Source organism: Stenella coeruleoalba, assembly GCF_951394435.1.
Source record: "Stenella coeruleoalba genome assembly, chromosome: 5".
Lineage (NCBI taxonomy): Eukaryota > Metazoa > Chordata > Mammalia > Artiodactyla > Delphinidae > Stenella > Stenella coeruleoalba.
Genome location: NC_137150.1, coordinates 33,364,106 through 33,391,033, shown reverse-complemented (window position 1 = coordinate 33,391,033; position 26,928 = coordinate 33,364,106). Strand labels below are relative to the sequence as shown.

The following is a 26,928-nucleotide window of genomic DNA, read 5'->3' as shown; positions in this document are numbered from 1 at the left end:
ACTCCCACCGGAAGACAGGGCAGAGGCCAGGGTGCGGCTGGAAAGGTAGATGGATTAGGCTCGGCCTTGGGTGGGGTTGAATGGAGTTTGTGCTTTCGTCTTGGGCAGCGGAGGGTCATTGAAAGTTTTGCGCTTTTTGTGAACTAGTTGTAGAAAGATTGTGCTGATGGTCTGGTAAGGGCACGTCGTCAGTGAAGGTATAAGGAGGAAAGGAAGGGTAGTTTAGTGGATGGATGAATGGATGAGAGGACAGACAGACACACAAAAAATAAGTAGGTCACCTGGGATACAGTTGAGATGGCCCTGGAGAAGGATGGCAGACGTCTGAGTAAAGGCAGGGGTAGCTGAGAGCTTCTGGAGGAACCGTCCCCTCTCATCCCTCCAGCAGCCAGATGAGCATTTATAAACAGGCATGTGATCACATCACTCCTGTGCTCAGAACCCTTCAGTAGCTTCCCATTGCTGGTGAGTTAAAGTTCAAAGTCTGCTCAGGGCCTGCCAGGTGGACCAGTCCCCGCCCAACTATCCAGCCTCATGTGACGCCCTCTCCCTCTTGTTTGCTAAGCTCTGGCCGCATTGCATTTCTTTTCATTCCCTTACAGCACCAAGTTACATCCCACTCCAGGGCTGTGCATGAGCTGTTCCCTCTCCTGGCATGTCTTCTGTCCCTCCCTGGCACCCCCTTCGCTGTTCACCTCAGTGACTCCTACCCACCACTCAGGGCCCAGCCCAACCGTCACTTCCTCAGAGAGGCCTTCCCTGTCTCCAGGCTGGGTTCACTCTCCTGTCATATGGTCTCAGCTCCTGTGCTTTTCCATCGTGGCACTTATCAGGGTTGTCATTGTGCAGCTACTGGTCTGACATTATAGGTAGAATGTCCTTCCCCCACTGGAATAACCAGTTATCCCCACATTGCTGATGCCAAGGGCCATTCTGGGCACTCATTCTACTCCATCTACCAGCAGCATCGGCACAGTCGGTCGTTTCCTCCTCAAAATGTTTCTCCGCTGGCATCTGGGCCCCATCCCGTCCTGCTCTCCCCACCCACCCGCAGCTCCTCCTCAGTCTCCGTCGTTGGCCCCTGTCTTGCCCCGACCTCCAGTCACGGGAGGGCGCACGCTCAGTGCTCCCACACTGCTTCTCTTCTCTTTCCTCTCAGCTCCATGCCTTTAAATCCCATTCCTCACTGTGACTACCAAGTTCTGCCCTAGCCTGGCCGTCTCCCCTGAGCTCCAGACCCGTGTGCCCAGCTACAGGCATCTCCCAGCCAACAGCCCGAGACTGAACTCTCGGCTTCTCCCTCCTGCCCCGACGCCCAGAAGGCCCCCTGCTGTTTCTCATTATTAGATGGCACCGCGGCCGCCTTCTCCTCTCGCACATCCCACCTCGCGTCTGTCTGCGGCCCTGCTGGTTCTTCCTCCACGTGAGCAGGGCTCACCACTTGCACTGCGACCCCTCGTCCAGGCTGCCATCATCCCTCGAATCGTGGATTGCTGCCATCGCTCTGCAAACAGCTCTCCCCGCTACTAGCTACCCACCACGGTCTGTCCTAAACAGAGCAGCCAGATGATCTTTCCAAGGCAGGACCTCCCGTCAGCCACGGCTCCCACGCTTCACAGGGGCCCTGTTCACACTTTGGACAGAATCCAGATTCCTCTTAGCAGGCGTTTCTCGGGCTGGCCCTGCCCCACCTCCTCCCCCTCTGCCAGAGAGCACATGCCCCAGCCCAAGAGTGAGCTCGTGCTGGCACCTGAAATGCTCTTCTCCTGACTGCCTCCACCCCTCACTTCCTCCAGGCCTCTGCCGCAATGCCACCTCCTCAGGGAGGCCTTCCCTGACTGCTCTCCCCATCCCTGTTTTGAGCACTTCTCACTGCCTGGCATTGCACCCTTCTCTCTCTGTTGACTGGTGTGCATCCATCTCACCTACTATGACATAAGCTGCCTGAGGGCAGGAGGGTCGTTTGCTCTGTTCACTGCCCTATACCCAGCTCCACGAACAGTGCCCAGCACATGGTAGGTACTCTGTAAATGGTTGTCACATGAGTGAACTTTACTCACGATTTACCCATGACCCAGCCCAAAGCCTGACACACAGTGGACGCTCAGTAAGAAGCTTTAGCTGAAGGGCAAACAGGGACAGGCCTCACAACGGCGTTGACCTTTAGTGTGGCCAGGGTGCAATTTGGTGGCAGAAGTGTTCCTGAGAACTGTTACAGTGAGTGAAAAAATAGGTAACTTGGACAGGGGGCTGGCCCACTTTGAGCGTGGGCCATGCACCCTGGATCCTAAACTCCTCATATGCTCTTTACAAATTGGTAAATGAAAACCAAAGCTAGAGGACGGTGCCGGTGAGTGTACTGTCACAAGTACCCTGCTTGCAGAGGCCGCAGTCAGGACCCCAGGGTCAGGAGGCTGCAGCGGCACCAGCGGCAGGAAGCTCTGCCAGCTTTAGAGTGGGTTTCTCACCCTCCCCTCCCAGCCAGCCCCCTCCCCTCGTTCTGCTGTATTCTCAGTAACAGCAGCTGTCCCCTCCCTGGGTACAGAGGCCCTGCCGCCCACCCACAGAGCGACCACAGTCACAGGACCATGAGCTCACTGCCGGGCTGCCAGTGTTGGAGGCTGCCAAGTGCTTTGCCTAAGCAAGTTTCCCCGGTGCCCTGCTCCCCTTCTGGGCTGATGAAAGCCACAAAACAGAATCTGGGCTGTATGGGCAGAGTTGTGATGCCCAGAGGCGCCTGGAAACTTTTCCATGCTTTCTCTTCTTTTTCCCTCCCCTCCTTCTGTTTTCTTCTTTCCTGCCTTAGTTATTTTCTACATAACTTTCTCTTTTCTACGCAGAGTAACTTCTCCCACGTGGTTCACCCTTGAATGCTTGCGTTGTGAGAACTGTAAAGCCGCAAGCCAGATCTCAGGCTCCAAAATTCCTGTCCGCAGCTCAACCCCAAAGCCCAGTGGAGAAAGAGGATTTCTGTCCCCTCCCTGACATGCTGCCCTGTTCTCCTTACTTAGACGGCTGGTCCCACATCCACCCTTTGGATGGGCGCACAGCTGATTCCAGACAGTGAAGGAAATTCTTGTCTTCTGAAAAGACATTTACAACAAATGACCTTTCTTCCTGTCTCTCCTTATTACCCATAAAGTAATACGTACTTGTCAAAAATAACATGTTTTGTTTAAAAATAAACTTCAGAGTATTAATCGTGGCTTCTTAAAACAAAGCCATTTCTAAGCTGGTCTGGCCTGAACCGGTTACATCTAGGCCTGCTGCTGAGTCTTTGCCCTGAAATAGCCTGCAGGCTCTGAGGCTTCAGTTGTGTAGAATTGGAACAAACTATGGCTTTTTTCTCTACGTTAACACCTGGGCCTGAGTCTGAGAACAGCCATTTTGTGGCCCCCAAGTGCTTGCAGTCCTTGGTAGCTGCAGCCAAAGCCATTCAGATGACCCGAGCAGATTGTCTGTTTCTAGGCTTTTCCACTCCTGAGGCTGTGTAGGCGACTGAATTTTTCACTCACCACCTATTGTGCAGTCACACAGAGATTCAGATCCCTTCAGCTCAGCACATCTAGTGCTACAAGAAATGGGCCGAGAATTCTGACCAGGCTATGGGAGGATTCGGGAGGGTAGAATTAGCCTTGGAGGCTCTGACAGGTGGGTGGCAGGAGAAGAAGGAGGTGGGCAAGCACAGGGTGCGTTCAGGAAAGAAGAGTGGCGAGGCCTCCCAGAGGTCTGTGAGAAAGAGGCAGGAAGGAGAGTCTGGGGCCCAAGTGGCAGCCTGAGGTGGAGGTGATTCAGGAAGCAGGAAGTCTTCTTTGGAAGCTGCTATAAAAGTCTGAAAAAAGAGCAGAAAGGGCTCTGTACCCCAGCATCAGCAGGGAGGATGGTGAAAAATGGTTGTGGTGGGGAGTGAAATAGGTGAAGGGGATTAAGAGGAACAAACCTCCAGTTATCTAATAAATAAGCCTCAGGGATGGAACGTACACCATGAGGAATATGGTCGATAATATTGTAATTACTTTGTATGAGGACACACGGTTATTAGACTTATCGTGGTGACCATTTCATAATGTGTGTAAATGTCAAATCACTATGTAGTATACCTGAAACTCACATAATATTGTTATGTTGACTATATTTCAATAACTTTTTTAATGTTTACCAAGCACGCCCAAGGGGAAGTAAACGTCCCCGTGGGTACGTTTCTTTAAGAATGGCCACCTGATAACCCCCACCCAGCTCATGCCATCTGCTCCCTCTGTCCCCCAGGACCAGCTCTCGGAGCCCCGCTCCCCAGCCAACGGTGACTACAGAGACACCGGGATGGTCCTCGTTAACCCCTTCTGCCAAGAAACTCTGTTTGTGGGAAACGATCAAGTGTCGGAAATCTAACTGCAGCAGCCCTCGCTTTGCCAGTCCCTACCTTTCGGCTCTAAATTATCAATATACAAATATATATTATAAATATAATCTTTGTGTAACCCTGACTTGATGAGAAACATTTTCAGCTTTTTTTTCCTAAGAATTGTCAACATCTTTTTTATAAGTGTGGTTTAAAAAAAAAAAAAACTTGACAGAACAATCCGTGGCTTTATAAAATAAAGGTATTTATAAGCAAAGCAGTTGCATTGATTGCTTCTCTTCATAACTGTCCTTGAGCATGTAGGGGGTCCCAGCAGCCCCAGGCAGGTGAGGGGAGAGACCGACTTGTACAAGTTAACAAGTGCACGGCCTCTGAGGCTTCTTAAAGCTCTGGTTCCTCTCGATTCAATGTGAGGGACCCATTTCCGCCCCCTCCTCCAGCGACGGAGCTGGGCCGCCACCTAGAGGGACACCGGCGGACAAGGAAGAGGGAGCACCTCATCCTCCCGGGTGCCCGGAGCCTCGCGACGGCACAGTTGGGATTTGGACGCAAGCAGGAGCTGGAGATCGCGGAGGCATCCTCAGGCCACGCCCCCTGACAGCCCACACAGGGAGCGTCCAGGCAGGACTGCTTTCCCGGGCGACAGAAGGCTCCCCTCCAAGCACATCCCTGCATCCTCCCACCAACCACAAATGCATTAGACAGCGTGCCTTCTCTGGAGAGGGTTTGGATGCGGATCCCAGCCCCGGAGCTTCAGAACGCTTGCTCTTCTCCAAGGATCCAACGTTTTGGGGTTCACCTTCGTTTTCTCAAAAGACCATCACATCACACCGCTGAGGAACGTGTTTGTGGAAGAAACCTTGGTGTGTGGAGTTGTAATTTTCTAAACCTTCCTCCCAGGATCTTAAAATAACGATTGCCAAAGCAGATGGCTCGGGAGGAAGATGTCATTGTATTCTTGTTCAGCCCTGCAGGCCTGCCTGGGGGTCACGGGGACGTCTCCCCTCACTGCTCTTTCCATCGGTGGTCACCTGCTGCCCCGTGGGCCCACGGCCAACAGGGGTCGGACCCCCAGAGATGTGAGAGGGGCTTCCAGAGATGGCTGCTTCTCCATTTTATCCCTACTGTATAGTGGCTGGGAGAGAAGATAACTGCTTTGACCTTCCTTTCTCTAAAAGAAAAATAGTTTGATAGTATATTTTGAATATAGATGTTCTTATAGTCAGATTGGGACCTGAACTTGAATGTTGAGTCATATGTTCGTGTTATTGCTGTGGTCTCTTTATCATAACTTTTTCCTTTCTTCCTACATTTTCCTTTAAAAAAAAAAAAAAAGATGGCCTTCAAAAGTGTGTGTTCTCAATGTCCTGTGAACCTACTTAACATGAGTTTGGTGATTGTCTGTCTTCAAAGACTCTTCAGCCCACAAAGAAGCAGGTTATGTGTTGCTCTGAGATTCATTTCCCAGCGTGTTGCTGTCTGATCTTTCAACCTTATCATAATATTTCTGTCAGTGATTGCATTTAAAATATCAATGTGTGTGTGTATACAGAGAAAGAAATCTGTTTGAAAAGTAAAATTTATATATAATATATGTAATCAGAGATACATATGTTATATATACATATGTGGGATGTATGACTTATTTTTCCTTATCCACAGAATTCAGCTACCATGTATATATAAATAAACTTATTTTATTAGCCAGAGGATTAAGTTGCTAATACATTTTGCATTCTTTTCATTTTTAAATAACTTTTAAGTCTTCCTTCAGTACCAACACTACCTGTCCATCTGTATTTTTTAATCTGTTTTAACAGTAAGTTGGATTTTTATCAGAGTGATGAGCTAATAGCCATTTATCATTTGATAAAAAATTCTTTAGAAACATGTTTGGGATTTCTCCTCCCAAAAGTCATTTGTCTTCAGGTCTTTGGAGACACTGGTGTCAAGACACACCCTCCTCCCCTTCCCTGGGCTCAGGACTGTATTGTAAATATCTTTGGTCAGAGAAATCTGAAGTTAACCTCGCCACTGAGTGTCACCATTCTGTAGAGTAACAGTGCCTAAACACGGCACCTTTGTAAACAATGTAATTAGTGGCTTGAGCTCTTCATTTAGCCTTGGATGATGCATCCTAGAATTCCTGCAGCTCCTGGGACCCATCAGCATCACCTGTTTTAAGAGGATGTTATTATAACACAGACTAATGGGCGCCACGGGCCTTCGGGGTGCACCAGAGGTGGTGTTCTCAGCGAGAAAGCCACATCTAAATAAACAAGGGGCACTGCCAGCCTTTACTTGATCAAGTTGGTTCCTTAATCTGATAATCATATAACCAACATTGATATTTATAAAGTACCTTCCATGTCATTTCAAACAGAAAAAGTAGAAGGAAGAAAGAAAAAGGGAGGAGCACATAGAATATTCCAGAATATTTAACTCTGCCTGTGTGACATTGGGAGGTACCCTGTTTTCTGGGTTTAGGGAGACAGAGGGGGTCCTAGATAAGTCACTAGACTAGGAGTCAGAAGAGGCCTTCTCATCCCAGCTCTGCCACCTCCTGGACAGGGGACCTTGGGTGAGTCACAGCAGCTCTCAGGTTGTCAACACACAAGGGAGAATAGGTGATCATAGGACATGTGAAGATGCTTCTGGAGTTGTGCACTGTGCAGCCCAAATGTCAGTGCATGTCAACCCTGAACCTACCTCCTAAGGTCGAATTGAGAACTCAGTGAAGTAAAGCATGGAAATCTGCCCAGCACTGGATGGATTCAGCTGACCCCTTCCCCTTCTCTCCTCAAGGTACATTCCCACATTACAGGATCTGGGGTAAATATCCAGCTCTGGGTTTTGGATACTTCATTTCTCTAGGGTTAAACTTAAATGCAGTGGGTTTTAGTCCATTTTGTTATCCTGGGGGCTGCAAGATCCTTTCTGGATACTGAGGGCATGAGTTAAAGTCTAGAGGGTGTCATCCAATCCTAACTTGGAGCACCCTTAAAGATCTTACCAGAAAACCTCTTTGTTTTTATTTACTAGTTTTCTGGCAGTTGGGGAAACAGAGGTGTGGGGAACATCTGGAGCACAGTAGGTGGCTGACATGTGTGGGACCTGAATTTGCCCACGGTCCCTTGTCTAGTGCATGAGAGAGTTAAGAGCCCAGGCCAGTGCATGGAAAATAAGGTCCAGAGAGGTGAAGCAGTGTGGCCAAGGTCAAGCAGCTGATGAATACAGTGCGGGGGGGAGGGGGCAGGAAGGTGCCAGCGAGGGACCTGAAGCCGCTGCCGGGACTGAGGGAGGGGGCGTGAAGGAAGCAACAGGCTTACTTTGTTTCTCTGGAGTCCCTGGGGCTGCCTCCCACCAAGGCTGGTTCACAGCCATCTGCAGGCACACCTCCACAGTCACACACGCAACACAGATAAGGCTGGAGATCCCTGACATCAGCCCTGGAACACCTGGAGACAGTCCTGGCTCAGCCACTCGCTGCACTTGTGATCTAAGGTCTCTGAGCCTCAGTTTACTTATCTGTGAAGTGGGGCTGCTGGGTGCCTGCCTTGCCCTCTCAGGTAGCGAAATACACAAGCCCAGATGAGCCACCTTCACAGCCTGCACTGATCCAGCCTCCCCACTACCCGCAGAAAAATCTAGGAGGACATGTACACAGCCTGCACATGACCCTGCGGAGAACGCCTGAGGGCCTCTCTGCACACAGCCCTGGGGGGGCCGTTTCCCTTTCAGCTTGGTGAATGGTGGAAACTCATGGAAAACAGCAGACAAAGCAGCCCTGGCACAGGGAAGCTGCCAGAGAGGCCAAGTCACGGGGACGCTGGGGCTGGAAACCAAAAGCCACTGGGCTCTGCAAACCCACCAGGCACAGCAGAGGCAGAAGGGGCGATGAGCACAAGGCGAGTGGTGGTGGAAGCGCCCGCGGGGGCCAGCTCCAGCATGCCGCTTCAGCGGCACAAGGCACCCTTCAGGGGAGCACAGTCATCATCCTCCCTGGATAGCCTCCCAGCCTCCAGGACTATTGCCGTGGGTGGTCTTGCCCGAACACCCAGGGTCTATGTAGGGATGACACCCAGTGGGTGCACAGGTGGTCTGGGTGCCCGCGTGACCCGCCGGGCCCTGGGCATCAGCAGCGTCTTCCTGCAGGGCCTGCGGAGCTCAGGCCTGGCCACGGCACCCGCTCCAGGCCTGGAGAGGGACCTCAGTGCCGTCGAGGACCTGGGGGGTTGCCTGGTGGAATACATGGCCAAGGTGCACGCCCTTGAGAAAATCAGCCAGGAGTTGGAGGCACAGCTGCGGATGCACCTGGACAGCAAGGCCACGCGCTCGGAGAGCTGCAGTGCCCTCCGGGCCTCATGGACCAGCAGCTGCCAGCAGGTGAGTGCCTGGGAGAGGATGCTGACAGCTGCCTGCTGCACCTCTGGAGGGTCATTATCAGAGAGCAAGGGTGCCGAGGCAGGGGGCAGGGAAGTGAGTGGTCTGAGGCCAGAGAGACTGACCCTAACCCCTTACGCTTCCATGCTAAAACCGTTAATGACGATAACAAGAATAACAGGGCCCACAATTTACTGAGGTGTACTCGGGGCCAAGCCCACGCCAGGCCCTGTGCAGGCACTATCTCCTCTAGGGTTCAAAGCAATGCTGTGCAGAGGCTCATTCACTGATTGCAATCTTAGATGAAAAAACTGAGGCGCAAAGAAGTTATGTGCCCAAAATCACACAGCCAGTCGGGAGATGGAGCTGAGATTTGAACCTGAATTTTTCCAGGTCCAAAGCTTGCATTTGTCCCATCAGCCTGGGCTGACTCTGTAACCTTTGTGTTAAGAACGGGTTTTTACAGCCATCGTCAAATGGAATACCACTGAATGGATGTGGCATTAAAAACAATAGCTATTTGTAGTTTTTTAAGGAACCTCCGTACTGATCTCCATAGTGGCTGTACCAATTCACATTCCCACCAGCAGTGCAAGAGTGTTCCCTTTTCTCCACACCCTCTCCAGCATTTACTGTTTCTAGATCTTTTGATGATGGCCATTCTGACTGGTGTGAGATCAGCTGGGTGCTTTGTGACCGCCTGGAGGGGTGGGATAGGGAGGGTAGGAGGGAGGGAGACGCCAAGAGGGAAGAGATATGGGAACATATGTATATGTATAACTGATTCACTTTGTTATAAAGCAGAAACTAACACACCATTGTAAAGCAATTATACTCCAATAAAGATGTAAAACAAACAAACAAACAAAAAAAACAATAGCTAAATGGAGGTGTGTTCCTGTATCCATTTATACAGGGCTGTCCCGTAGAAATCTGAGCCATGCAGGTAATTGACAAGTTTACTACCCACAGTAATAAAAGTAAAAAAAAAAAACAGGTGAGGTTAATATTACTATATATTATTTAACTCAAAATATTTTAAATGTTATTTCAACATGTAATCAATATAAAAATATTAATGAGCTCGTTTACATTCAAAGAGAACTTCTGCAATGATGGAAATGTCCTATATACTCACTGTCTAGTCTGGTAGCCACCAGCCACCTCTGGCTATTGAGCACTTGACCTGTGGCTAATGAGACTGAGGAGTTAACATTTTTCTTTCATTTTCATTCATTTAAATTTAAATAGCCACATGTGGCCAGTGGCTACCTTATTGGCCAGGGCAGGGCACAGAGGTTTCCTCTCTGTCCCTTACTTGGTCAGGACCTGCTCTCCAGGGTGCTAAGCTCATCTGTCACATCTGCCTGCAGCCTGTGGTTCTGACGCTGGGGCCGCAGCCAGCTTTGTACAGCTCACCTGTCTCTTTGTGGGTGGCTGGCTTCTCTCCTCCCCCGCTCCCACAAATGCTGGCCTTGGCATCCCTCTGAGCTAAATCAGCCTCTAGCCCAGCCAGGAACTGCCAGCTCAGACCCTTCGCACCCTGGGGCACCCGGCACGCAGCCCACGGGGGGAGCTCACGGACCTTCATTTGTGTGTGGCTGGGTGATGCTGGGCACACAGACTCAGGGGCTCCCCACTTGCCCCTCCTGCCTCCCACTTCACCCCAGGATGCTTCTCCGCCACCACCAGCTGGTGCCTAGCTGACAGCACAGTACGCATGACACCCAACACTGTCCTCTTGGCTTTTCCCCAGAGCTGCTGTTCTGCTTGCATCCATCTATGCTGTGAGGAGAACCATCTTAGAGCAGTCCGGGGCCTTAAAGCTGGCAAATCTCAGACAGCCATTCCTCCAGGATTCTCTCCAACAGTGCTGATTCCAAATATTTGTATCCTGTAAACCACCAGAACGCCCCTATTCCAATATTTCGATATTGGAATATTCCAATATTTCAGCATTTGCCAGACAATTTCTTGCACTCAGATGTCACACTGACTTTTCACAAGAGGTCAGGCATCCCACTTTCTAGGTCAAAAAGTATGACCACAAAACCTAGTCCATACTCAACAGAGACTGACTTGGTCTGGCTCCAGAGGTTTGGGCAACTTACCCAACTTCTTTGAGCCTCAGTTTCCTTATCTGTAAAATGGGTATAATAACGCTGTGGGTATTCCAGCAAGTCCATATAGATAAATAAGTTGCATAGGTCCTGCCTGCAGGTAGGCTACAGATTAGAGAGGTGCACAGTGAGAGCAGTACAGGCACAGTGCTGTGGGCTGGATGCCAAGACAGTCAGCCCCCGAATGGGGGTCATTTTCCTTTCAGGTGACTCTAAGTGAGATTCTAGGTATGAATACAGAGTTCTCTTTTTCCTCTTTTATAAAACATGGACTTGAAGATACAGTTAGAACAACCTATAAAGTGGAGTTATTTCTGTATCACACAGCCCAGTCCTCCAGCCATGTTTAGCTCTGTTCCATCAAAGAGAAAAGAAAATTCTACATATCTGAGATAGACACACGATTTCTTTTCTGTTGCTGTTGCAAAACGGACCCACATTTGGCTCTAAGATGGCTTTGCTGATACCTGCTCTCCAACCCGTATTCTCCACCCCATCACCAGAATGCTCGTTTGGACATGCACGATTTGACTGCATTATGTCCCTGCCCCAAACCCTCTGGGCTCCTCCTAACCAACAGGACACAATCCACAGCCCGGGGCTCAGTCCACAAGGCCCTTCGGAAGCCACCTCCATCCTAGCCACACTACCCACCTGGGGGGCCGTGAACACACCACATGCCCTCGACCTGGCTACTCCTCTGAGCTGCTTTCCTGCTCCTTCTGTGATCGCTTGGCAGCCTGCACATACATCCACTGCGGCAGCTACCATGTTGTCCTGTGTCATTTGCGTGTCTAGACCCTCACAGTCCAGGATCACTTAGACAAATAGAAAGGGCACAAGCTGGGGGTCAGGGGAACCTGCATTTGGCTGTTTGTTGGCTCTGCTACCTACTAGCTGGGTGGCTTTGCATCAGTTACTTAACTTCTCTGAACTTGTTTCCTCATTTGCAATTTGGGGATCACTTTATATGCTACACGGGGCTGTTAGGGGGTTAACTGAATGTAATGTATTTAGTAAAATCAGTGACTAACAGCCTAGAAATACATTCCTGGCACTACGGATACCTAGAGCCACGTACACAATCGATGCTCAATGATGAGCGGGACCTCCCTTCAAATCCTGGTTCTGCCACTCACATGGACCACCCGCTCATCTGCTCCATGTCTCCCTTTCCCCGTCTTTGAAATGGACGAACACCTCACCAGTAGAATGGGCCGCTATGAGCATGAAATGAAATAAGATGTGAAAAGGGGCTGTGCACGTGCAGTGTGGCATCCTCAGTCAGAGCACTTGCCCCCGGGGGCTGGGCCTCTGGCCAAGGGCTTGCTGTTGGAGCCATGGCTCCCTTCAGGGCCTTATTAGCAGGACTCCTTCCCCCCCACCACCAACAGTGTCCTCTCGTCACCCAAGAACCTGGGGAGACAGCTCCCTCCTAAGCCCTCTCTGTCCCCAAATGGTAGGCCCAACTTCTGGGCACTGAGAAACAACACCCTTCCCACTGAGGGGCAGGCCCCACTGCCTCCCTGCCCTGGAAGGACCCAACACCCCCCCAGGCCCTCTCCCCGTTCCCGGCCTAGAGCTCAGCCCCCCGCACCTCCACAGCCCATTTATTTCTGGAAGGGCCGCCTCCTCCTCACGGAGTCTCAGAGGCAGCCACACGTGCTGGCGGTTGCTGGGATCCAGAAGCCGAAAACTCTTGTTCCTCTGCCCTCACTTGGACTTCTTGGCCTGGAGCTTCCTGCCCATCTTTCCAAACACCTGCCCCCGCATTCCTTACCCTTCACAACGCTCCCTTACCCTCGCCCCTTGGAAGCCCATTTTCCTCCACCTGCAACCACCTCCCCGCCCTTGTGCACCCAGCAGAACTCCTCACCCTTCAATCCAGTTCAGTGGCACCTCTACTGTGAAGCCCTCCCTGACCTTTGACTCCTCAGGACCAGCACTGTGCTTGAGGCCTGGGATCAAGCTCTCAGTTACTGAGCCCTGAAGGGGCTGAATGGTGGTTGGGCACCTAGAGAGACACGTCACCTCCTCCTTAGCCTGGGCCCCTAACAAAATCCAACAGGGACCTCTGTCTCCCAAGAGCAGGTTGGGCTGGAAGTCCATTTCAGCGGCACATTCTCAAACCAGGCTGCAGGAGCCATGGGGAAGTTCAGAACAAGTGACAAGCATGATTTCCTTTTATGTCCAACACTTCTGTAGCTGTTTGTGAAAAGAGAACAAAAGGTTGGAAGGGGACAGGGCAGTGTTAACTGAGAGCTCCCAGAGCCTTTCTGGGAAGGGGCCTCTCCCACCCCCACCAAGAGCTTTCACCCACCAACCATGAGGAGACAAAGGCACATATTCAGAAAAACAAAGGTGAGAGGGGGAAAGAGAGAGATTGTTGCCACTGTGGGAAAAGCCACAGCATGGAAAGCAGCCCAGAACGGGGACTCAGGGGTTCACACCATAGCAGGGTCGGGAAAGCAGCCTGAGGAAATTGTCTCCATCCTCTTTCACTGTATAGGTTTGTGAGCCTTGGAAGAACTAGGGTCAGAGTCAGGGCCAGCTTCACGGGTATGGGCCGAGTACAGCCCTATGGAACCTGAGCTCTGAAGGACCCCAAAGTTGGGATTTAAGACTCAGTAGCCACCATCTTGAAACTCTCACTAGCTGTATCTTTAAATCTGTATTTTGTAAGTGAACTCCAATGGCATGATGAAGCGTGTGTCAGGAACTTGGAGTCTTGGCTCAAACAGGGTCCCTGTCTCCCTGGGACAGCCAGGTCCCAAGACCCCTGGAAACCCAAGGCCTCATCTGACCTTCCCCGCCTTGCCCCACCCCCAGCAGAGGCCTGGTCACAGAGGCGGGGAGGGTCAGGGTGGCATGTTGGGTGGGGCAGATCCAGGGCTGGCAGCACCATGGTGCACTCAGCAGGCAACTGACAGGGAAAGGGTGAGCCTCTTGGCCTACACTAGATCCAGATGCCTACAGAGTAGCACTGAGGTTCAGTACTCTTGGGGGTCTCCTGTCCCCCATGGATTAGGGTGGCCAGTCTATAGGAAAGGGAGATGCCTGGCTGGACTTCCCCATCCCTGGCCAGGGCCTGGCACCTCAGTCCAGTGGCTGGCAGGAAGGGTAATCCCTTAGTAGTGGGCTACACTGTGCCCCAAATCATGTGGCACAGCCCCCTGGGTGCCTTTGAGGGTTGCACCTGCCCCTTGACTATCCCTATGCTCAAGGGATTGCAAGATTAAACAGCAAAAATGACCATGATAGGTCAAGAGAAAAACCAGGAAGAAAGGAAAATTTTAGTACCTTTAAAGGCCCCCTTTCTCCTGCTTTTTGAACACGGAGCTCTATATTTTCATTTTGTACTGAGACCCACAAATTATGGAGCTGGTCCTAGTTAGAGTTAAATGTATATGAAGTTCCTTTTCAAGTCCAAATCTCTCTCTCTCTGTGACTCAGCTCTGTTAGACCCTCTCAGCTATTGATACTTCTACTAAGCAGTAAAAACGGAAGAATTCCCAGGTGGTGGCCACAGAGGCCAAGGAGGACCTGGGCACCAGCCCACTGCTCGGGCAAAAGGTGGTCCTTTCCCTCTCTGGCTTTGCTGAGTGCTCTGACTTTTCTTGCCAAGTGAATAATACTGATAATAAGCTCTGGCAGCAACATCAGGCCCTTTCATCCTCAAACAGGTCAAACACAAGGTTGGAATTAGCAGCCTCCCTTCCTCGGAGCTGCAGATAAAAGGAGAATGGGGACAGAGGAGGTGCAGCCACAGAGTCTCAAAGCACACGGAGCGGGCGGAGGCCAGGTCCGCGGAGATGCTGCCTGGGAAAGAAAAGGGAACGTGGCGGCTTAAATCTCCATCGAATTTAGGGGTCTCCATGGGAGAAACCAGTGGCTTACACCTCCAACAGCAGAGGCTGTCAGCTGGAGTACAGGAGAAATCAAAATTATTGAAAGGCAAGAGGATTAGAATTTTAAATGGGCCTGATCTGAATATTTTCCCTGCTCTCACAGTCCCACTTTCTGTCCCTTGCAGAGAAAGAGACCCCATACTCTGGGGATCTACCCATTTGGGGAAATAGCTGGAAACTTAGGCAATCTAGGTCTGGGCCAGGTTTCTCTCCCCACAGCACTTGTGGTCCTAGCAGGTTTTTAAATAAAAGATACGAGAAAAATCCTCCCCTCTGAATAAAATGAAAGGCAACAGGGTCATTGTTGTGATTCACAACCTGGTGTCCCTGAAAGGGGGAGGGAGAAAGAACTGAGCAGTTTTAGAGCCTGCAAAAGCTTGAATGCATTTACCCAAGACAAACCACGCAGTCTACTGCTCAAGAAATACAATTTCTTTAGTGAGAGGAGGCCAGTAAGATAGTTACTCTGTTAGCCGGTCTATAAGGGACACTGAAGTATCATTAGAAATGTAACCATACAGAGAAAAATATATTGAGAATTCCTCTGAGGGAGAGTGCTGTGTAAGACTGAAAAAATCCTCCGACGGAGCAGGGGAGGGGAAGGAGGCTTGAGGCTCTTGACTGAGTAATACAGGTGGTCAGTAAGCTGCTTTCTAAGAAAGGTGGTTTCCTGGGGGCTCTTGTTTTTGCTGCATAGAGTGTCTGGGAGGGAGCAGAATTGCTAAAGAAATTAGGGGAGAGACTGAGTCCTGTTACTCGGGGCCTCTGTGCCCTTCCCATACGCGGAGCTCAGCCACTCTTAAATCTCTTAAGATCTGTTAAAATATGAGGTCCGTGTTGAGGAAAGGGACAGAGGAATCTAGATAATTAAAAACAGAGGGTGTGCTGCAAAGACTGGGGATTATGAAACCAGAGAGCCCTGAGGTCAAACTCAGGCCTCACATGACCTCGAGGCAAGTTCTTCCTTGATCTCTGCATCTTGATACCTCATCTGGATAATGAGGATGTTTGGAGCCTTTCTTGAATCATAAATTGTCTCTGAGAAGAAAACACTAGTGCCCTTCCTGCAGAAATTAAAAAGAAAGGGATGTGTACTATCTCTACTACTACGGAACATTGGTCAGAGGTAGTAGTCAATGCGATCAGAGAAGAGAAAGTGATCGGAAAGCACCAAGAACTGGAACAAAAAAGGGAAAATGCTGGTCTTTCTGGAGAGCCCAAAAGGTTCCATGTGACAATTTTACAACAAACAATAATATGATTTTAGTAAAGTAGCAGGTTATAAAAAGAAATAAAGATCAATGCCCCTCATATCTATAAACAACAAAAAAGGATATAATGGAAGAGAAAATCTCATTTATGATAGCAAAAAATAAAATGAAATACCTTTAAATAAACTTAACACATGTCTGGGACTCCCCTGGTGGTCCAGTGGTAAAAACTCCGCCTTCCAATGCAGGGGATGTGGGTTCGATCCCTGGTCAGGGAACTAAGATCCCACATGCCACGGGGCAACTAAGCCCACACTCTACAACTACTGAGCTCGCATGCCTCAACTGAAGGGCCCGCATGCCACAACTACAGAGTCCACGGACCCTGAACCCCTTGCACAACAACTAGAGAGAGAAAACCCACATGCAACAACTAGAGAAAAGCCCACACGCTACAACTAGAGAGAAGTCTGCATGCCACAATGAGGAGCCCACGCCACAGCTGAGACCCAATGCAGCCAAAAAAAAAAAGAAGAAAATAAATGGGACTTCCCTGGTCAGGCAGTGGTCAAGAATCTGCCTGCCAATGCAGGGGACATGGGTTCGAGCCCTGGTCTGAGAAGATCCCACATGCCATGGAGCAACTAAGCCCATGCGCCACAACTACTGAGCCTGCATGCCACAACTACTGAAGCCCACGTGCCTAGAGCCCGTGCTCTGCAACAAGAGAAGCCACCACAATGAGAAGCCCACACACCACAACAAAGAGTAACCCCCACTCACTGCAACTAGAGAAAGCCCTTGCCCAGCAACGAAGACACAATGCAGCCAAATAAATAAATAAATTTTTTAAAAAAGAAAAGAAATGAATAAAATGAATAAATATTTTTTAAAATGTCCAAAATCTATATGAGACTACAATAAAACCCTCCTGAAAGATACAAATGGAAAGAAATACCATGTGCTCAAATATAAAGACTCAATAGTATAAAGATGTCAGTTCTCTGTATTAATTTATAAATTTAAGGCAATCCTAATTTTTAAAATACCACAGTTGTTTTTTCTTAGCAGTAGATGGGCTTATCATAAACTTCATTTTTAAGAATAAAAAGGCAAGAAGAGCCAAGAAGAAAAACTAAAAAAAGAAGAGCAAGGGGAAGGGAAAGCACTCCCAGATAATAAAACATACTAGAAAGTCTCGATCATTAAAGCATTAAAGTACATGAGGGATAGGAAGGCCAATGGAACTTAAAACAAAATTTAAAAGTAGGACCCACTGTATATGGAAATTTAGTATTGTTAAAGGCAGCGTCTGAAACCAATGGAGGACTTTTCAGCAAGTGGTATTCAGGAAACTGGATAGTCATAAGGAAAATAATAAAATAGGATCCATCCCTCACTGTATTCTAGGATCAATTCTAAATGCATCCTAGATTTAAATGTAAAAGAGGAAGCCGTGGGGCTTCCCTGGTGGCACAGTGGTTAAGAATCTGCCTGCCAATGCAGGGGACATGGTCCGAGCCCTGGTCCGGGAAGATCCCACGTGCCGCGGAGCAACTAAGCCCATGCGCCACAACTACTGAAGCCCCGACGCCTAGAGCCCGTGCTCTGCAACAACAGAAGCCACTGCAATGAGAAGACTGTGCACCACAATGAAGAGTAGCCCCCGCTCACTGCAGCTAGAGAAAGTCCGCGTGCAGCAGCGAAGACCCAGTGCAGCCAAAAATAAATAAATTAATAAAAAGAAAAAGAGGAAGCCATACAAAGCTAAATTCCTTTATAACTTGGCTGTGGGAACATTCGTTCTTGATACAATTCAAAATCTAAAAGCAATTTATTGATTTTTTAAAATACTGATGAATTTGATTACCAAAATTTTTTTAAATTTTACATTGCCATATAACACCATAAGCAAAACTGAAAGATATATGGCAAACTAAAAAAGAAGTATTTGCAACTTAGAATATAAAGTGTTAATATCCCTATTCTATAAACAGCATTTAAAATTTGAGGTTTAAAAAAAAAAGCTAGCAACACTCTCATTTTTAAATAAGCTAGAGATATAAAGAGACATTTGAAATTAAAATTAAATGAAAATGGTTCTTAACCATACAAAAGTTTGCTCAACTTCACTCATGATAGAGAAATACAAAAATAAAACAAAACCTACCTGAGATACCATTTTCACCTATCAGATTGGCAAAACTCCACAACTATGTCAATCTATTTTGTTGGTGAAGCTCCAGGGAAGTTCAGACAGTACTGATGGGAATAGAAAATGTTGCAACCACTTGTAGGAAGAATTCGGCAATTTCTAGACAAATTTATATGCATTTATGTATATTGAATTTGATCCAGCAATCCCACTTCTAAGAATCTCTCCCAATGACACATTGGCAAAAACGTGAACAAGAAGTATGCATAAGGGCTTCCCTGGTGGCGCAGTGGTTGAGAGTCCGCCTGCTGATGCAGGGGACACGGGTTCGTGCCCTGGTCCAGGAAGATCCCACATGCCGCGGAGCGGCTGGGCCCATGAGCCATGGCCGCTAAGCCTGCGCATCCAGAGCCTGTGCTCCGCAACGGGAGAGGCCACAACAGTGACAGGCCTGCGTACCGCAAAAAAAAATAAAAAAGAAGTATGCATAAGACTATTTATTTCAATCCTACGAATAATGGCAAAAGACAGGAAACAACCCAAATACCTATCAATAGGGGACTAGTTGAATATGCAATGATAAATCCACAAAAGGTATGAGGAATAGCTCTGTAACTATTATGGAATGATCACTTCAAGGATATATTGTTGAGTTAAAAAGCAAGGTGGAGAGAATATGTATGTCATTCTACCACTTACCTAAGAAAGAGGAAGGGATATAAGTCCCTTCATGTCATACGTATTTGCTTATAATGGAAAAAAATACGATAATGTTTTTAAATGATCACTTACAGGAGGAGGGTAGAGGGAAAAGGAACAGACACTAGAGTTGTTTTAACTTATCTTTTTATGTGGAGATGACTTTGGAACCATGCAAATATTTTACAGAATTACAAACAAAATTACGTCTTAAAAGGAATACCCTAAAAATCAAAAAGAAAAGGAAACAAATGAATCCAACAATGTATCAGATTTATGGTATAATTACCCAGAGAAGAAATATTCCAAGTGACTTTTAAAATCACAGTAATTTGACTGTACATCCCTAAGGGGGATACAAAAGAGTACTGCTAAAAGAATCTTAAATCATTTCAGACATCATGTTGTCGGTGATAGGTTGGTATTATTGTGACCCTGTGGGGGGTGGGGGGATGTGGGTGCGTGTACTGTGAGATAAAGCAAAAGAGTAACTATATATTTGAGTCATTGAGAACTAAGACTTTTAGTGTAGGTGAAAGGAGACACAGTTATAAGGTTGATAAAGTTTAGTGACAATTCTTTAGTCCTGAATTTGAATTGGAATTATCAGTATAAAACCATGGTGTATGTCAACATAAAATTAATATATACCCATTTCCTAGCTCTGGTCAGTGAAAAGACCTAGAAACAATGTCCAACGCAGCAGTACTGAGCATTTTCAGCCTCAGATTTTGGTCTCTAACCACCATCTTTCACTACAAGAACAGAAGCTCCTTAGAGAAATGGCTAGATCCAGGTTTGGGGGCAGGAAATGTACAAGATGAGTCTGAGAACCCAAGAAAAGTATAAAGAACTACTAGAGTCACATTAAAGGACTTAAGAGCCAATTTGAATAAGCTCCCACTAATCAAAGATGTCTAAGGGTCAATAGGAATATTAACTACAATAGATTGAGACATATCAAATATGGTTAAATCTATGAGCTCAGTATTAAATCCCTCCCTGCCAAATCCCACTAATTTGTTACCTTGGAGTCTGCTGGGGAACCAACTCACTTTTTGGAAACTGGTAGATAATGAGAAAGAACCAGGCATTCTTCCTGTCTTTCCTATAAGACCTGTAGGTACATCATGGTTTAAAAAAAAAAAAAAAGAAGACAGGAAGTGTCTTTTTGTAAAAGTATTACAGCTAAAAAAAAAAAAAGTGATTATTAATTTTATTTATGTGTATCACTAAAAATAATTCTTAAAACAGAATTTGAATGTCACCACTTTGCAACCATAATAAAATAATGGATCTAGGCAATAACAATCATCAAATAGCTACTAATCTCACAAAAAGAGAGACCAGCAGACGTGCACCTCGTGGTGGAGTTCACACCACCACCTGTGAAGTAGTCTTGCCAAAAAAAAAAAAAAGAAAATTACAAGGGATTAAGCCTCAAGATAGAACTACCAGTTTACAGGAAATACAAAAGGTCAGATGAACATGTTAATTGACACCATGGGGATGAAATCAGCAAATCCTGACTCGGGGAAACTACAGGGCTAAACAGCCAATTTTTTCAACAAGCAAAAATTGTGAGGGGAAAAAAGAGAGATGGGTGGGAGGAGGGGGTATCTATAAATTTAAAGAGATTAAACTGACATATCAACCCATTAACCCATTGAAATGGACATTATTTGGACCACTATTCAAGGAAACTGTTAAAAAATACATCAGATAATTGAGGAAAGAGGCACTGGATATTTGATGATATTGAGGAATTGTTATTAACTTTTAGGCGCTATGTTATTTTTAGCTTTGTAGAAGTTATGTAGTTTTCTTAAAGCATCTTCATAATTTAGCAATACCATACTGAAATATCTGAAGAAGAAATAATATGATAGCTAGGATTTGTTTAAAATAATCTGGGGTGGGGGCTTCCCTGGTGGCGCAGTGGTTGAGAGTCCGCCTGCCGACGCAGGGCACACGGGTTAGTGCCCCGGTCCGGGAAGATCCCACATGCCACGGAGCTGCTGGGCCCGTGAGCCATGGCCGCTGAGCCTGCGCGTCCGGAGGCTGTGCTCCGCAACGGGAGAGGCCACAACAGTGAGAGGCCTGCGTACTGCAAAAAAAATAAAAATAAAAAGTAAATAAAATAAAATAAAATAAATAAAATAATCTGGGGTGGGAAGGAAATGTGAGGGGATATTGGTGAAAATAGGCCATGCATTTATAATCGTTGAAGCTGGTTATGGTTATATGGGGGTCCATTATACCATTCTTTCTTTTTATATATGTTTGAAATTTTCATAATAAAAATGAAGATAGAATATCTACCTCCTAGAATTGGTCCATAGGTATTAAATGAAATAATGTATATTAATTGCTGGGTGCATAAGCAATACCCAGTTAAAGTTTGTGGAATTGAATAAACAAGAAGATAGAGACATTGAGTGGGTAACAACATAAACAACTGTGTTTATATACATGAATTCATCAGTGGTTCAAACCACAGACACTGCAGGAGTTTAGAGAATGAGTGGGGTACTAACCAGCCCTCAGAGGTGCCCCAGGAAATGGAGATGAAATGTGAGACCCAACGAACCTGCCAGAAGCTTGGCATAGACCAAGTTGGGAGTCAGGACCAGGCATGACCGTCTGCAGGGCAATCTGCATGTGGGGTTGACTCCCCAGCTGTCAAAGGGAAAGTCTGCACTGGACACTTTGTTAAAATCAGCAAGACAGGTTTTATTCAGACTACAGCAGTAGGGAGAGAGACTTCAGAATAGAACTGAGAACACTGAAGGAGGTTGAGGGAGGGTGGTCTAGGTAATTTGGCCATCCGTGTTTGCTACCTGGCGCTTATCCAGAGGAGAAACACACTTCTAATATCTTTATGACACGAGCAAATTGGAGGAAGTGCCCCCCAAAGTTAGCATCATACCCTCCTACAGGAACCCAGATATTTGCATTTCACAGGTCCTGGAGGAAACATTCTGGGTTGTTGGAGATTCATATCTTGAAGGAGTAGAGAAAGCATTTACAGTTCCAAGTTTCCTAAAGCAATCGTCTAAGAAAAGGTAGGTCAGGAGCCTCTTGTCAGGTTTTGGCTGGAACAGTAAATTCTTTTGGCAGCCTAAGCTTTCTCAGGCAGGCATTTCAAGAGGGCTGGGGTCATCCTAGGGACATGGCCTGGAGCAAATGGAAGCCATGCTAGCATCTGGTCAGGTCTCCTAGTGGAGGGAGGGGGTGGCTGGAGGGTACCGTGCAGTTTTCAGGTCTCACCTCCAAGCGCCAAGCTCTCCCGGTCTGTACCCCACCTCCCTCAGCTCTCTATTCCAAGAGTGTTACACCACAGAGCACAAAAGGCAGCCCACAGGGGCTGGGCAGTGAGGGCTGAATACAGAACCAGGCAGGCTCAAGGTTTCAAATCAGAACCCTGAAGAGAAATACTAGAAACAGGCCGAATGCTCCATAGGCTAAATAATGCAGCAGAATCCTCTGCAGTTGTAAGAAAGGAACAAGGAAGCTCGCTGTGTACTGATGGGTAGCTAGCACCAATCTATATTTTTTTGAATAAAAAGGCAGGCTGCAAAACCTATGTGTGCTATGCCACTGTTTGTGTTTAATAAAAAAAGGAAGGAAGGAAGGGAGGGAGGGAGGGAGGGAGGGAAGGAGGGTGGGAAGGAGGAAGGAAGCAAGGTGGGAGGGCAGACCCTCTCTGGAGCACACACAAAGTGGTGGCAATGGATGCTTCTAGTGTGGGGCTGGGTGACTGGAGACAGAGGCAGAAGTAGGCTTACTTTGGACTCCTGCACTGTTAGAATGTTTTATCTTAAAAGAAAATGAAGTTATAAATAAAACTCCTGCCAGTGACTTGTCACTGAGGGCCAGGGAGGGGAGTGGGTATTCCGGCCAGGTCCAGGGCTGCTGAAGTCCCCACAGGCTCACAGAAGTACAACCAGGTGGGAGGAGGAAGTCTTCTCCACAGCCTCCTCTCAAGACAAAACCCCTACAAAGTTCAAGAGCCGTGTACAAGAGCAATAGGAAGGACCTCCTCCTGGCCTGTACTCTCCAGAAGAACTAAGTTAAAACTTAACCCAGGCAAGTGCCGAGGACACACGTGGTGCCTCTGTACGGGGAGTTATTCAAAGAATGGCTGAACCCAGCAGAATGCAATCCAGGGCCCCCGGCGTTGCCCCAGAGGGTTTATGCTGATCCACTGAAGTTGAGGACTCAATTTAGGAAAATAAAACCTAGTTTATTGTTGTCTGGCTGGGGAAAAGCACATAAAGATTCATTTATCTGGCTGTAAACGAGCTGGTAGAGCTGAGTGTCACAAATGCATTATTCAGGAGAAATGAAAAGTTATTTCAGCCACTATCAGTAAGTAATGAAAAGCAGTGCGCAGGGAGTGGAAAACTCCATCACAAAACCGACCTGCTATCAGAAAACTGGTAATTTTTACTTATTTATTTCAGGGACCAGTGAATAACCATCTAAATAAGTCTTAGGGGAAACAAAACACTACAGCCTGGAGAGAGAAATGAAGTTAGAAAGTCCCCCTCTCAGCAGATTCTGGGCAAAGTTACACTGGAGGCAAAGAACCCTCACCCTCCTCCTCTGCCCAACCCCCACCCCCCACCCCCATCCCAGAGCACCCGAGGCCCTGCCCTCACTCGCCCTCCCTGGCTGCCCAGAGCACAAGGCCTCACCACCAGCCTTTAATTGTGTCACCTCTTCATCTCCCACCCCTCCTGGTAAGGGCCTGATCTCGGGTGGCCTCGGCCTGCAGTGGCTTGAAGCAGGATTTCTGTTCCCAGCCAGAGATTGAAGTCAGGCCTCGGCAGTGAGAGTGCTGAATCCTGGCCACTAGACCACCAGGGAGAGTGGCCAGTGACAAGGCCCTGGCCCGTCAGCCTTGTAGAAATGAATTTTCATCAAGAGACGGAAAGTAGTGAAACAAGTAATGTGTTTATCAGGAGTAAAAAGAGTACGTGTGAATTGACTCACCTGGGCGGGCTCAGAGCGAGAGTCGTGCCCTCGTGCTACTTCAAATCACTTTTTTTTTTTTTTTGTGGTACGTGGGCCTCTCACTGTTGCGGCCTCTCCCGTTGTGGAGCACAGGCTCCGGACGCGCAGGCTCAGAGGCCATGGCTCATGGGCCCAGCCACTCCGCGGCATGTGGGATTTCCCTGGGCCGGGGCACGAACTCGTGTCCCCTGCATCGGCAGGCGGACTCTCAACCACTGCGCCACCAGGGAAGCCCTTGAATCACTTGTATGGGACATTTCTTCCGGGTTTCCTCTGGCCAATCATCTTGCTTTGCCTGGCTCTGAGTCCGTATCTGGTATATCTGGTGTAACTCAGCGTCCTCCCCTGTGTGAGGACGCATCTCTTAGCCAAGATGGATTCTAGTGAAGAGGCCTATGGGTAGGTTGAGATCACCTACTACGGGATGATGCCCCCTCCCCTTTTGGTCCCCGAGGAGTCTTTCTGCGCATGTGTAGTCAGGAAGTTTTCCCGGACCTCAGAATGAGGGACATGTGGTCTCTTTGTCTCTTATCTGGGAAGGGCTCAGCTCCTCTTCCCTCCTGCTGTTGTCTTCATCGTGGAGTGTTTGTCCACAGGGGACCAACTCCAGCGGCTTAGCCTGGGGCCCATCCATCTCCTGCCTCAGGCCCGCTGCTCCAGCCTGCTCCCAGCCACTCTGAGGAGGAAGTTTATCTGATAAATGAATTGACTGTTACTTGGGGAGGGATGTGTCTCTTAACTCACTAGCACTGGTTCATGTACAGAATGAAGGTGGAAACAGCTTTTAGCCCATAGGTGGCTGTGAGGTATGAATGAGACAAGGGAGTAAAGTTCCTGGCCCTGGCCCCGAGGAGCACTGCCTGCAGAGCGAATTGCTCCTGGTGGGATTTCAGTGCCCACAGGTGACTGGGAGGGAGCCAGGAGGCCCCCAGCACACCCCGGGCTAGGCAGGCCAGTCACTCACTGCAGAGGGCAAACCTCCAATTCTGGGGGCTCTACCCAGGTCCCAGCCACCCTCTGGAGCAGGCACAGGTGCCCTTGGGGCTCTGCACGGTTCCCTCCAGTGTCTCCTAGCAGAATCCTGCTCTCTGATAAGACCCATGGAGATGAGCTGTGCGCACTGTCACTATGAGCCGCTGGCCTCCGGTACGACCCTCATTTCTGCATGACACCTGCAAGTATTAACAGGAACTTTTACTCACTGCCTCAATGAATTCTCTCGACAATGTCTGTGTCGCCCAGGAAAATGGGGGAATGCCCACTGGATCAGTCTGCGAGGGCCGCCTAACAGAGTAACACAGACTGGGTGATACTGCAAGGCTTAAACTACAGAAACTTATTTTCTCACAGTCCTGGAGGCTGGAAGTCTGAGATCAAGGTGTCTGCAGCATTGTTCCCTTTGAGGCTTCACTCCTTGCCTTATAGGTGGCCATCTTCTTCCTGTGTCTTCTTGTGGTCTTCCCTCTACACCCGTGTCCAAATTTGCTTGTCTTATAAAGACACCAGTCATATCAGACTACAGTGACCTCATTTTAACTTACCTCTTTAAAGGCCCTCTCCCCAAATGCAGTCACATTCTGAGGTACTAGGGGTTAGGACTTCAACATGTTAACTGGGATAGGGGACACACTGCAGGCCATAACACCCATTTTATAGACAAAGAAACTGAGGCCCACAGAGATTAAGTTCCTCATTGAGTTAGTGTCCCAGCCAGGACTAACTCAGTATGTTGTCTGTCCCCCAAAACTTATGAAAAGCCTCCTGTTAATCTCATTTGAAAGACCCCAGACCCTAAAGGGTAAACGGGCCAGGGATGGCTTGAGTGCCCACTGCTTGAGAAGATAGAGTCGTGGTCAGCCAGGACCATTCTCTGAGAGGAGTTTAAACTCTGAGATAAGCCTCCTTTTTCTCCATTTCTCTGCCTCTTTCAATTTGGGAGAAACTGCCAGAAACAGTGATTGATCCTTACCCAAACTCACTCTAACTGGAACTAATGGCTTTAGCGAGGATGTGTGAGGCTGGGCGCCTTCCAGCTGTCACACCGCTCGTACTGGGACTTGAAAGTTTAATGGCTTGGCTGTCAAGAATGGTGCAGCCCCCTAGGGATTTCTGTTTTCCTTTTTCAGTGATTTTTAATTCTCAGAAAAATGTGCTGAGCAGTCGGCCCTGGAGGCAGAACCTCTCTCTCTGAGCAGAGCTGAGGAACTCCCCGTGGTGCAGCTCCGCATGGGCAGCGGGCGCCTGCGTGGGGTGGTAGGAGTGCCCCTCAGAAAACGCGCATCTACACCACAGGTTCCCACAGACTGCTGGGCTGGGGCCCCGGTCCCCTGCGGGGGTGATCGTCTCCCACCACACCTAGATCCACGAGCCCCTTGAAGAGCTAAGGGGTCTTCCTGGGAGGTGAGAGGCCACACCCAGTGGGAGGCCCCCAGTGCTGACCCCCAAGGGCCTGGATCTGGGAGTGAGGCAGCCACCTGTTACAGCCACGCAGACCACCAAGAGCACACGGCTATGGGGACAAAGTCAGGTTTATCACTTGCTGCAGCAGGAGAGAAACTCTGGGGGAACCTGGGACGTCTCAGGAAGAGGGATTGGAAGGGGCTTGTTGTGAGGTTTGGGCCTGTACTGGGCAATCTGGGGGAAGTTAAGAGTAAGGACTTGTTCTGCATTTGATGCTGTCAGGAACCGGGGACTCTTGGACGACTGGGTAGCTTACAGTTTGTACCCAGTGGACAGGAGTGAAGCAGGCCTAGAGCCGTCATGGGTAAACAGCAGTCCCTCACGGAGCTGGCTGGAAGGCGCGTGTTGAGTCTGTGTGGCTGCAGAGCGTCCTTGCCTCTCCGTTCAGATGCAGTCACGGCATGGTCTTGTCTCTGTGCCCTCCCACCAGGATCACAGAGTACCTGTCTGCTGGTCGCTGATACTCTGTGAGCATTCGTGTGCAGGCGACAGTGCCGTGGCCCAGCTGTTAGCCACCGCTGCCCGCTGTCAGGGCCAGGGATTTGCTTCCTCCAGCCAGACTGGGCTTCCTGAGCCCCGTCCTCAGCGGCAGGAGGGAGGGCTCGGGACAGAG

The 26,928-nt window shown here is 48.6% G+C and overlaps 2 protein-coding genes across 2 annotated transcripts in view; both read left to right on the top strand.

The window, feature by feature from the left end:
* The window catches only part of TMEM108 (transmembrane protein 108), a 372,302-nt gene extending 367,827 nt beyond the window's left edge, over positions 1–4,475 (top strand). Inside the window, exon 6 of the mRNA XM_079921274.1 lies at positions 4,267–4,475. Within this exon, the coding sequence (XP_079777400.1) occupies positions 4,267–4,389 (123 nt within the window). The 3' untranslated portion in view covers positions 4,390–4,475. The remainder of the gene's footprint in view (positions 1–4,266) is intronic.
* Positions 4,476–8,257: 3,782 nt separating this feature from the next.
* Positions 8,258–26,928, top strand: part of BFSP2 (beaded filament structural protein 2) — a gene marked incomplete at its 5' end in the record, with an annotated part of 69,570 nt that continues 50,899 nt past the window's right edge. Inside the window, one exon of the mRNA XM_079923013.1 lies at positions 8,258–8,746. Coding sequence (XP_079779139.1) covers positions 8,258–8,746 — 489 coding nt within the window. The remainder of the gene's footprint in view (positions 8,747–26,928) is intronic.